The 12278-nt window shown below is 41.8% G+C and overlaps 1 protein-coding gene across 2 annotated transcripts in view; it reads left to right on the top strand.

Moving 5' to 3' along the window:
- The window catches only part of GLIS1 (GLIS family zinc finger 1), a 186398-nt gene extending 175664 nt beyond the window's left edge, over positions 1-10734 (top strand). For both annotated transcript variants that reach the window (XM_042819432.1, XM_042819431.1), the window contains exons 8-10: positions 1135-1319; positions 6683-6850; positions 10175-10734. In XM_042819432.1, coding sequence (XP_042675366.1) covers positions 1135-1319; positions 6683-6850; positions 10175-10311 — 490 coding nt within the window. In that variant the 3' untranslated portion in view covers positions 10312-10734. The remainder of the gene's footprint in view (positions 1-1134; positions 1320-6682; positions 6851-10174) is intronic.
- The last annotated feature ends 1544 nt before the right edge of the window (positions 10735-12278 follow it).

Genomic DNA, 12278 nt, shown 5'->3' with positions numbered 1-12278 from the left:
GTTCCTCTGCCTACATGTTAAATTTGAATATGCTGAAAGCTTGCTCCAAGCAGACCCCACATTTGAAGTGTAACCCTGGGCTATTTAGCAAAAAAACATTTGTCACAGCTATAGTAGGAGGTGAAAAGGTCCAGTTTATAACAAGTTACTCATTTGCAGGGTTAATTTAATGCAGCTATAAAAGAGGCTTAAGCCTGAATGACCAGATTTTTGGTCATGTCTTCTGCACCACGACATCTTTCTGTCCGAACGGCCAGAAGAGTTCTCCTGCATATGGTTCATCCCACGTGGGCCAGCTGCTGCACCTGCCTTGGTGGGCTGGGGGCACTCTATGGCCAGGGGAAGCATTGAAACCTCTCTGCCAGTGGTGGAGCACAGCCCAGGGATTTCATGGCAGAGGGCCAGCGAGGCTCTTCTTCAGCTACTCCAGCTTGCTGTGGGAACACGGGTCCGGGTCTGTCCCCCAGCAGGGCTGTCCCAGCACTCCTGTTGCTGGCCTGACTCCTGGCTGTCCGTGGGGAATTTCCATCTCTCAGGCTCCACCCTGCCCAGTTTTACTCTGAGAGCTGCTGCCACAAGCAAACCCTTATTCAGGCCTTTTCTTTGAAAGGACAGTGCCAGCTGTTACAGTTAATTCTGTATTTCTTGCAGTGAAGTCTAAAAAATACTGTATGAGGAATAATTGAAAACTAATGCTTTTCTTTGTCTTGGCTGAAACCCGGGTAGAAAGCTTTACCCAGTACAACTACTGAGGCACTTGAAAACAATTTACATGCTTTTCCTTATTCTGACTTATTCTCCACTTCTGTTTCTGGACGTGTTTCTCAGCTTACCAAATTTCAAATTAAAACTGACCCGTATCTAAGTTGCTTTCTGAGGAGTGATGTCATTTTGATTCTGTCACTACGATTAGTACAGGAAGCCAGTGTAAAGAAACATAAATCATTTTCTAACTGCCTTCCCTGCTAATGAAAATCTGAAAGCAGCAATGCATTGTTATCTTTCTTCTACGGCATAATTTATAGCTGCAAAATAAATGTTTCTCAAATCTCGCTGTCATGTATGTAGGACCTTTCAAGTATTTCATTTTCCCATATTTGATATGTGAAGTTTTTCTGAATTTTCTTTTTCTAGGCTGGCTCCCAACATAATCTCTCCACTTGTCAGCCCCCTGAAATCATTAGTTCCACCTTCCCTACTGCAGAAACACAGCTCTCCATCATCGCACAGCCAATCACCAAATGGGCAGCAGTTTTCTGGAATACCAAATAAACCGTACGCTCAATTTCAAAATCAGTCTGTACAGCAGGGATCTCAAGGTAACTTCCTTTCTTTTTTCCTTTCTTCTTTTTCTACTTTTCTGATTCCTAGTTGGGAAAAACTAATTTACTTCAGTTTTTGCATTTTCTGTTCATGTTATCATATTAAGGGTCTGACAGCGTTCCAATGGAAACTCCTACTTTTAACCTGCTTTTACCGAGGCAGAGTCAAAATTCCAGAGCATTTTTAACTGTGATATCATATTATGACAGGGAAGGGTATCTCAGCAGCACATGTATTGCATTTATTCAGCTTCTTTTTGGGACGTGATTACAAAAAGGTGTTTGCAAGAATGAATTATGCCCACAGATCACTCTGATTCCAAGATCAAGTGAAATAGTGCTGACTCACTCGCTGACTGTCAGAGGTTTGCTCTCACAAAGCAGTAGATGCCTACCAGCTACACACCTCGCCTGACTGAATATCCAGCCTTCATCCAGTTTAGAGAGAGTGAGTCTGCCACATCAAAAGTCATTTTAGCTTGCATGCTAAAACAAAGGAAGAGGTGCACCCTTTGGCAGTGTTCCGTTCTATCAACTGATGCTGTTCTATCCGATGATGCTGTACCAGTTGTGATCTTGGATAAAGAAAGATTATTTTCCTATTTGATGTTCAGCAGTTTTGTTTATATATTGTTATGTGTAGTAAAGATGCTCTGCAGAGCTATAGAGTGTCAGTGTAATTTGAGGGCAGGAGTGGCAGCAGTTTAGCAGCTATCCCACTGCTTAATTTAAAGCACTTTTTTGTTCTGAATTACCCAGCCTTTTTAATGGTAGCTTCTTTTCCTATGCCTGAGTTCTGCTGTGGTACCTGTACAATTTTTGAGGTGTAAATTAGCAAGTGATGTGATTAACACAGATTCTTCCAGTAGCAGAAGCTTGCATACGTAAGAAACACGTTACGTAATCCAGATGGTATGCTGCTGAAGTGTGGTGAACATTCACAGTGAAGAAGTGTGCAGGACATCTGTCTGGTTGCAATGTAACCAAGCATGTGAGTTTGTACAGGCAGATAACCAGTTTCTTCAAACTCTCTTCACTGCTGTACTGTCGTGTGCATGAGGTCGTTCTTGGGTGATGGAGGATTACACACGATTAATTTACCTGTGGGTAATAGGGGAGCTTTGCCTCCTCTGAATAAATTCTAAGGCAGCGCAGGATTTTAGCACAATTTGCAGCTGTAATGAGGTTCCTTATCCCAACACTTCCCTCTGCCCTCCAGTCCCTGAGGACCATTTTTGCTCTTTAGTTGGAAGGCCTTAGCCTGAAAAGTTAACGCAGATTATATTAAATGATTTGTGCCAAAGGAAAAACTAACTCAACCTGATGCTCAACAGATTACTCAATTTTAAAAGATTAACTCTGTGAGGGAAAAGTGGCAGATTTATGATAGCACATAATGATATATGATTATGTTACTATAATGAGCTAAATAACTACAAACCACAAGAGGAAAGTTTAGCAGCTCATTACTGTGGCAGAAACAAATGCATAGACAGAACAAGTTTTGAACCACTTAAATAAATTGACTTTATTCCTTAAGAGAACCATATTTCCTTTTGAATGAATTGCTGCTTTCTAAGCGTTATGTCGTAGGTTTTGAAAAAACAATAATTTTCCACTTTGGCCAAATGTTGAAGTATTATTATAAATTCATAATGGAATTGGTCATTCAAAAATCAATTTTGATTAGCAGCCTTTGAAATCATTTGCTCTGTAACCTGTATTTAGCTCTGCTTGCTTTAAGTCTTTTTTGCCTCTGAGTTCATTAACAACACATTTTTCTAATGGATTCCTCAGAGATTTGTGAGCTTTGAATTTCTGCTGAAAAAGGAATGCTATGTAAGTTTAGCTGCAGAAGTAGACGCCTGTATAGAAGTATATAGATACTGTGGATCTGCAATTTTCACAAGACAGCACGCTGCATCGAGCTGATAGCAGAAATACTGATAATGAAAGAGTAATAAGCTGCAATATTTATGTGTTTAAGTCTGGTTGTGGTAAGATCACACGGAAATCAGCATATGCTGAAATAATTTGGCAAGCAGTAGAATCCTGTAGTTAGTTACACCTGACAAGCTTTTTCCCCAGAAATTGTATGCAATCTGAAGAACTTATTTGTACATCCATGGGAATGACATAAGATGGCACGTAATGGACATATTCCAATCATTTGTTCATCACATCATTCATTTTAAAGCTGCTTAAAGTTTTAAGGTTGTGCCTTACAGAAGCAGCTGGTGCGCTGCGTGAAGTGGCAAACTGCAGTTTTTGTGTCACAAGTTATTTCAAAGCAGAATTTTAGCTAGACGTTACACGTGGAATTCACTTTATTCCTGCATTAACTGTTATATTTCTACCTGTACTGTACATAAAACATGTAATAGCGTTCATTTAAAATGACAGGAGCTCAGAAAATGTGATTTGAATCAAACAAAGTGAAGGGAAACCTGAAATCCATGTGGAAAAAAAATATTAGTGAAGCGCTTGCCAAATTGGTGCTCCTCTCTGCTCTCCTGGCAGGAGCAGTGCTATTTACACCAGACAAGCCTTCTTGCTTACTTCATATTTTAACCACTGGAGAGAGTTTGTAAGAACTTGTAAAAAATGTTCCGTGCTTAATTTTCGCTAGCCAACTATTTGTGGTTGCTAATTGAACCATGAGTTACGAGATTTTAATTGTATGTCAGGTCCTCATATTTCTGTGATAGGTGCATGGGAGGTAAGCCAGGCAGAAGTAAAGCATTTCAGAAAACCAAAAGGAACTGTAACAAAATGGGGTTTGGAAAACAAGGCTTACAAAGAAGCGACTGAGGGAACTGGGGCTGTTCAGTCTGGAGAAGGGGAGGCTGAAGAGTGACCTCGTCCTTCTCTGCAAGTATCTGAAAGGTGGTTGCAGGGAGAGCTAGAGAATCACAGAATGCTTTTTTCAGAAGAGATTTCAGTCTCTTTTCTCAGGTGACAAGGCAGGTGGGTAAGTAGTGGAATGGGCTGCCCAGGGAGGTGGTGGAGTCACCATCACTGGCAATATTTAAGAGATGCGTGAACGTAGCACTAAGGGACATGGTTTAGGGATGGGGCAAAGTAGGTCAGGTTGATGGTTGGACTTGGCACCATTAAAGGTCCTTTCCAACCTAAAGATTCTATGATTGTACAATGAAATGGAATGAACCGAAAGCATCGTTAATACTGAATGTTTAAAAACATATAAATGCAGTAAAGTTCTGTCTTGTATTGTATATCCAAAGTAAACATTGTATTGTCTGCAAGCATCAATTTCATGTCCTGTGGTTGTGTAAAATTCACAAAACCTTATCTGGCAAGAGCACCAGTTGTTACAAAAGCCCTTGTGGTTGCTTTGGCTCACATGGCCTTTCGATCTCATCTAATTACTTTGGTGTTTGGAAATACAGCCTTTAAACAAGCTGGGAATTTTCCCTTTTTGTTAGTGTAAAAGTTACACAAGGCTCAAATCCTCTGAAGCAGTCTGACTGGCCTCTTGAATAATACCAGGCTACTGGAGGCCATCAGCATCCTCCTACCAAAAGAAACTCTGACTGTTCTGCTGAAGCAGCAGGTGGGAGAATAGAAGGAGTAGTAAAACTCATGAAGAAAATCTTACTGACGTCGCAACTCCCTGATCCTGCATTACTGCAACCTGGAGGTATGCATAGGTTCGATCACTCCAAGAGTGACTTCCACCTTCCAGGACAGCATGGTGCTCAAGGGCTGCTGCTTCTGGCCCTCTGTTACACCAGTCCTGCCGACCCTGTAACAGACCCATCTGGGACAGGGGGAAAGACCAAGCCTACAGGGCCAGCTGGTAGCCTGGTGCTCAGTGCCCAGGGGCTGCTGCTTCAGGCTCTCTGTAATGCCAGCCTTGCTGACCCTGTAGTGGACCCATCCAGTTCTGTAAGGAAGGCCAATCCACCCAGGCTGGTTGGCAGTCTGGCACTCAGTGTCAACCAGCAGCTGTTCCTCAGGAAGGACCAGTTTTTTGTCCCTGTCCCCATCCAAGTCATGGTAACTGGAACGGCTGGGTCCCTTTCTAGTGAATAGAGATGTGGACATAATGATGGACAGGAAGAGAATCAGGCTGTGTTTCATCCTGTTCTGTCTCAAGGAACAATCTAAACACACAAAGCAGCAGTCAATCAGAGCAGAGCTCACAGAGCTCCAGCAATAACAGGACAGATCAACTGCCCCACGTGTCTGCGCTGGGAGGGGCTGCCAATGTGACTGTACATAGTGGTGTACACCCCGCTCTGGTGTCACAGAGCCTATCCTCGGGGAACCAGCCATAGTATTCCCAGCGAGCCCCAGTGCACTCTCAGGACCCTTGGACTCCCTTCTAAAGTGCTTCCAGAGCTCCTCTGTGTGCCCCAGTGTGTCCTTCAGCATTTACAGAACCTCCCAGTGTGCTCTCGAGCACGCAACATTCTCAAATTCCTTTATCAAAATGGAAAGCACGGCTGTGTATTTTTGCTATTCACATTTAGCCAACGTATCAAAATCCATGGAGTTATTTGCCGTCACTTGAGCTGGCACTGAACTGCCTCCCATTGCCTGGTCTCAGGCCAGCTGGGTTCACAGCACACCAGTGGTCAGTGTTAGGTTGGTGCTGAGGGGCTGGGCTGGGCCACTGGGCAGAGCAGAGCTGCCACCGTGGTGACACAGGGCAGTGTGAGCTGTGCTGGGCCACATGTGGCCCGCAGGCTGTGGGTTGGACATGCTGCTCTTAGCTGAACACAGTCTTCTCCTGATGTCCATGTGGAGTCAGACCTGCATCTCCAGTGCCATTCTGCTTGCAGACTGTGGCCCTCTGTGTTCACGGAAGAGTTTTCATTTGAAATAAGAGTAATCTGGGAAAGGAGAAGTTTAAGGTACTCTTAAAAGAAGTTGGAGTAAACAGTGCTTTCTCCAGCAGTGCATAAAGCACGTTGAATGGGATAAGACTTTACTGTGCTATAAAGACAGCGTTTAAATATTACATGATTGTACTAAAAGTAATTCATTATAAAATCCTTCCCGAAGGAGTTAGTATCCTGGACCTGATCCACTGAAGTACTCACTATTAGCTTTGAACACAAGTGGGTTGTGGAGTTCATTCATCCAGTCTCTTCTGTTGCCTGAAAGGAAGCAGCACATCCTTGACATTTTTGCTAGATTGGGATCACAGTCCACAGGGACTGAGTCTGACATAGCTTTTATATTATTACGCCTTCTAGAATAGTGTGATCATTTTTTCCATAGTTAAAACTGAGGAACTGAAAAAAACCACAATAGTAATGAAATACTGTGACAGAAATGGAGTGAAAACCATTGCAGTAGTGTTAAAATGTGTATGCAATATCTGTTTTCAGGTTACCAAGGCAGCTTTCACTCAATACAAAACTGTTTCCACTATGGAGACTGCTACAGAACAATGGACCAGTCTGTCACCAGTGATGTGCTAACAGGGGAATCCCATTGCTTTAATCCTCTGAGGCATAATGGCTATCACATACTCAGTGCACCTTTAGCTTCAACAGGTAATTTATTCTGCCTATAAAAAATTATCTGTATGATATTTTTAGCAGGATGGGAAATAACATATTTTGAAGTCAGTATTATTACAAAAATATGTTTGCACTTGAAACTCAGTCACTGAAATTCATCTGGATCTATAAAAATCCCACAAGGAAAGCAGTTTTTTTCTTTAGTTCTATATTGGTCTAACAGGCAGGTTTTCCTTTAGTTATGCTGGATGTCAGAGAGAACACAAACCTTCAGGAGACCTGACACATTTACTGTGTGGGCTATTCATTGTACATGTTTTCACATGTGCTCAGGCAGGTTTTTCTGATCAGACTGTAGTTGAGAACATAGTCAGCAAGATTCAGGAGAAAGGAGCAGCAGCAGGAACTTCCTGTCTGTCTAAGGATAAACGGATGGCTTTGCTTTGCAACACTGATATTTACAAAATTGAAAGACACTGCTTTGAGAATTCCACTGAAAGTATTTGGTAGTTCCTTTTCATTTGGAAGTTCTTTTCCATTTGTGTACTGCACATTCATTGCAGCTGTATTTCCCTGTTCAGTGACGGATTTGCATGGAGTAAAATTCTCTGTGAGTTACAATGTTTAGAAGACTATGATATTTCAATCAGTACTTAGTTTTGCATTTTTCTTTTTTTAAAACTATAATAAGAATTAATAGAATTACTGAAATCAAACGGAGTATGAGTATTGTCAGAGCTATGAAATACCATCATTTACTCCATTCTTTACTTACATGTCACTCAACAAATTTTTCTTCATGTTTGCATTCGGAGAGCATCTCAGCTAGGAACAATACTGAAAACATATGTTTAAATGCTCTTTGAAATGGGGCCTGAGTCAGACCACAAAATTAGAGCTGACTTTCCTGTTTGTTTTGTATTAAAGGAGTCTCTGTTCAGAGAGTGCATGCATTTGTCTCGTGTTCCTTACTAGAAAGTGTATGCATCAGTGATTAACACAAGGGAAAAGCTGAAGATGAAGTTTCAACTTCAACTTTGAATTCTTTTGTGTTATTCATAAGTTTGATGTTACTAAAACACAGTTTCTTCATATTAACGTCAAATTTCAAGTTCATATTGACAGACTGCAATATTTAAAGAACAGACTAAATAAACTTTCCAAAAGAAATTGTAGGAGCAAAGAATAATACTGTGGCAAGTCACCAACTTCAACAACAGTTGATTTTTATGTCTGGGGCTAAACTATTATGAAACGTTTCTCTGTAATATTTTTATTTTTATACTGGTTACTGAAGTATGCAAATACTTAGAGACTGAAGCATAAATGTGGATGAAATGATATTTATATATCTATTATACAAACGTATACAAATCTTGGCTCATCTTTTTGTGTATAAAATAGAACCATTCAGGTTTGCAAGATTCATCAAGGCTAGCTATTAATTTTTTTCAGCCTTTTATAGCACCGTTAATATTAAATGAGTTCTCATCTCACAGGAATGCCAAATGTGACTGGCAAACAGCTGTTCCATGAATTACATTAACAGTCAATAAATTTTTATTTTCTGTTCAGGACTTTGGGTAGTTTATTCTATCTGGAATCTAATAACGATCCCTCAGGTGTATGCTTATCTTGGGTTTTGTCCATCTGTGGTTGTGTGTTCACCCTGTATACAGACTCATCAAATACAAATTAGCATATCATAAACACAAATCTTATCAAAATTCTGATCACTCCACTTGGAATGATACACAGCACAGCACAGATAAGCAGGCTGGATTCATCTTTCAGGGACTTAGGCCATATGCTGCATGCCAGAATTCTACGGACGTCAGAATTTGACCCGTGAACTACCTCTTAATTAGTGTGTGGAAGGAAAATGCATAAATGTAAATAAGTAGAGAATTTTGCCTCTAATAATAAAACCAGTATAAGATAGTAAAACGCCTTAGATTCTAAGGACTGAGCTGACATTTCTTTCTGAAATAAGGATTGGCTGTTCAGGACTCCAGGCTCTGTCATTACCAGGTGCCACACAGCCTGAAGGCCTCACTTAAAGCCTGGTGCAGTTAGATTCAGCCACATCTGGATACACGGTGCTTGAGGTGTTAAACAGCCTGAAAGGATAAGAAACACGAAACAGAACAAACATCCTTATTTTATAGAAGGGAAACTGGGGCACAAAAAAACTAAGTTGTTTCTTAATGTCTCCTCTGTCAGGCTGAGAATGGAGCCAGGCCCCAGTGCCTTAACCATGAGGGTCAGCCATCCACACGTTGACTTGCAATTCACATGAATGAGATTAGTAAGACATTTTCTCCATCAGGCAGTTAGTTCATGGGCATGTTCTTAGCAGGAAGAAGGATCTTGCTCCATATGTTGCCTCAGCTGACTTAATGCTACTAGTGGTTATTTAAATTTTGATAGGCAGGCTCTTGATTCGGAGGGTCAGACCCCTCTGTTGAAGGTCATCCAGACACTATCTTCAAGCCTCAACCCACAGCAGGTGATAAGGTAAAACAACAATATGCAGGTTAAGGGACTAACATAAAGGAGTCAATATTTCATGCAATGGTTGGGGGCAGGTAAGGCTTGATGATTAGGAGATGATTGGAGAAGAAGGCTTAGGAGGCTGTCCAGGCCCTCAGCAGATAGTGCCATGGGGTATTAGGAGGAACTGCACAGTGATGCAAGAAGTGTGGACCCAGGGACAGATGCTGAAGGGGGAAGGACAGGGCAAGGGGTGAACGCAGTCAACATGAAGTAAGGAAAGCTGCAAGTTCAACTCAGACAGGTGAGCAACCAGCAGCATGGTGAGCCTGGGTGGGCTAAGAATGAGACATGGTGCACAGCCCCTTCTGCACATCCCATAGCCTAACTCGCCCCAGACACTTGTCTATACAGACCTCACCTCTGCAGTATGTGGAGATCCAACAAATGTGGGATCCAAATTTCTCTAAGATCTAAAGAGCAGCTGGGAGACAGATGGAATATTTTCCAAAAGGAAAAACACACAAAACAAGAGGACAACATCACTTTTAGTACACATTTAGTAGGATCCTTGCCCGTTCATTGTTTTGCCATCCTATTCTGATAATAACTGTAAAGTCTCAAGGGAGTCGTATTGATACTTGTACTGCCCTTGAACATGAGTAGCTTTCCACAGAAATGAATTTAGAGCCTCATACACTATGACACAAGTGCCCATGGAGATTAGTTTGTGTATCTCCTGGGTAAGGCTTTGATGGTAAATCCTATTGTCTTTTCATTAACGCTGTACTGCATTCAAACTTTGCTTCCTGCCTTATATGTACTGGTCCTAAATCATGTCCATACAACTTGTCACGCTTTCAGGCTATGATGCAGTCTCTGAAGCACAGTGTGTATCTGAAGACATGGTCTCCAATGGAACCGATGAGAATGGATTTTTCCAAAATGGCGCCTTTGATCACTGCTTGAATCACATTCCTCCCATCTATACAGATACCTAAGAGCAGTGTTGACCTTACTTCCTTTACTATACCTATAACTGCGTATGTAATAACAAAGGTGTTCAAGTACTTTTATTTAGTCTGTATCCCTATACGTGCTCATTTAAATAAACACCTCACATTTACCAAACCATTTTATACACAAATAGCCTGTGTAAGATAATATTGGAACCTGTTCCTTGGCTGTGGCACTTTGAAATTCATGCTTTAAGGGAATGAGGAGCATTTCAAGCCGCTTGTTTTGTAAGTTCTCTTGATAAAGTGTAAATGTAAGTTATATAATAAACTTGTAAAGAGGGGTTTTTTCCCTGAAAAGTATGTTTCCATTTGAGAATGTCACTCCCTTTAATCAGTTTTTTTCTTAAATCACTGGTCAATTCTTCTCTTTTTTTTTTAATAACTAAAAGGATTCTTTTTTTAATCCCTGACCTCATGTATATAAAATTTTCATTTGCTCAGCTTGTTTTATATGTTCAATTTTACAAGAAAGCATTAAAAACTGGAAACAAGTGTACTGTCATTTCTTAAAATCATCGGTTTGCCTGGTGAGTCCTGATGAACTAAACACAGCTACACTGGCAGCACAGGTGTGTTTAAAGCGAGCTCCTGGAAATGTCCCTGGGTTGTTTGGGAGAAGCATAAGAGAGGCCAGCAGTTGGGTTAAACGAAGACTTGCCGTATCACTGGGAAACTATTAAAGTTAGCATCACCTTTCTGCTTGTACTACAAATGCAAACAGTGACAATAAAGGCCCTAGCTGGCTTTGGCAGTGTCCACCTGTGACTGACTGTGCCTCCTGCCCCCTGTGCTGTAGGACTTGGCCTTGACCACAGGGCAGAGCTCTTGCGAAAAGATTTTTGTTTTCCAGCTGGTCCCTGATAGAAGTCTATGAAGAGGATACCATACTGACACCAGAAGTCCTTCCCACACTACTGTGCCTTCAGCAGGAACAGAGGTGCCATGTGAGGAGCATGGCAGCCTGTAGTGGCTGCCCCGTGCCCACTTGGGCTACTTGAAATGCTCCTGATGCCCAAGACATTCCTCACCACCACACAAATCTTCACAAGCATCACGACTAAGGGCACCTAGATGGAGCATCACTCGATTTCTGGCAAAAAAAAAAAACAAAAACAACCTTCATTTACAGTTCACAGTTACCTGAGTTATCATGGGGCACCTTTGGAAAGCTCACACTGGGTCAAAACTGCCCAGTGACTGCAGATGTTGCTTTCCTCTTCTGCTCTCCTCTCTGTTACCAGGATCTGCTTGGCAGCCTCATGCTCATACAATGTTTTCAATGCTTATCTTGTGCCAGGCACGCTAGTGCCAAAACCCAACTCTTCGTTCTCAGCCTTGTAAGCCAATTAGCTGCTCCCCAGAGGAACAGCCTAAAATAAGAAGCAGCTGCTAGGAGATTTCTTGTCTCCACGAAGGACTGTCAGAAAAAATATCAGGCACCTGGCTTCAGCAAAGTAGCAAATTCCAAAGGAAAAAAAATCCTTAATTCAGTGGCACGCTAGGAAAATACCGCATTTTGCATAACCAGAATCCCCTGAGCAGACCCCAAACTAAATGGAGTGGCATTAATAGGTCCACAGCGCCATGCTTTTCCTGAAAGTCACAAAGTTATACCACCATAACAGATACATACACTTGTAAAGCACAATTTGATGGTAACGTGTGAACCTGGCAGCCAAAGTATTGGGGAAAACACAGTATCTGAATAAGCCCAGAGGTCTCCAATGGTCCATCCACTCCATGTGTTTATGTTGGTTGATGAGAAACTCAATGTGAGCTAGCAGCCTGGGGTTCTGCTCCTACATGAGTATCAAGCACCCTGGTGCTGCTGTGCTTCTCCTCAGCCACACGTGCCTCTGCAACCCTGGATGCCATTTTACAACAGTATGTTTAGCACCAAGGCCAATTTGGGCTACCCAGCAAGCCCACATGGATGCATTTTACTTGTT

The sequence above is a fragment of the Centrocercus urophasianus genome, unplaced genomic scaffold (genome assembly GCF_019232065.1).
Source record: "Centrocercus urophasianus isolate 14NV4802_14NV808 unplaced genomic scaffold, USGS_Curo_1.0 seq_18, whole genome shotgun sequence".
NCBI classification, from domain to species: domain Eukaryota; kingdom Metazoa; phylum Chordata; class Aves; order Galliformes; family Phasianidae; genus Centrocercus; species Centrocercus urophasianus.
This window is presented reverse-complemented; position numbering and strand designations above follow the sequence as displayed.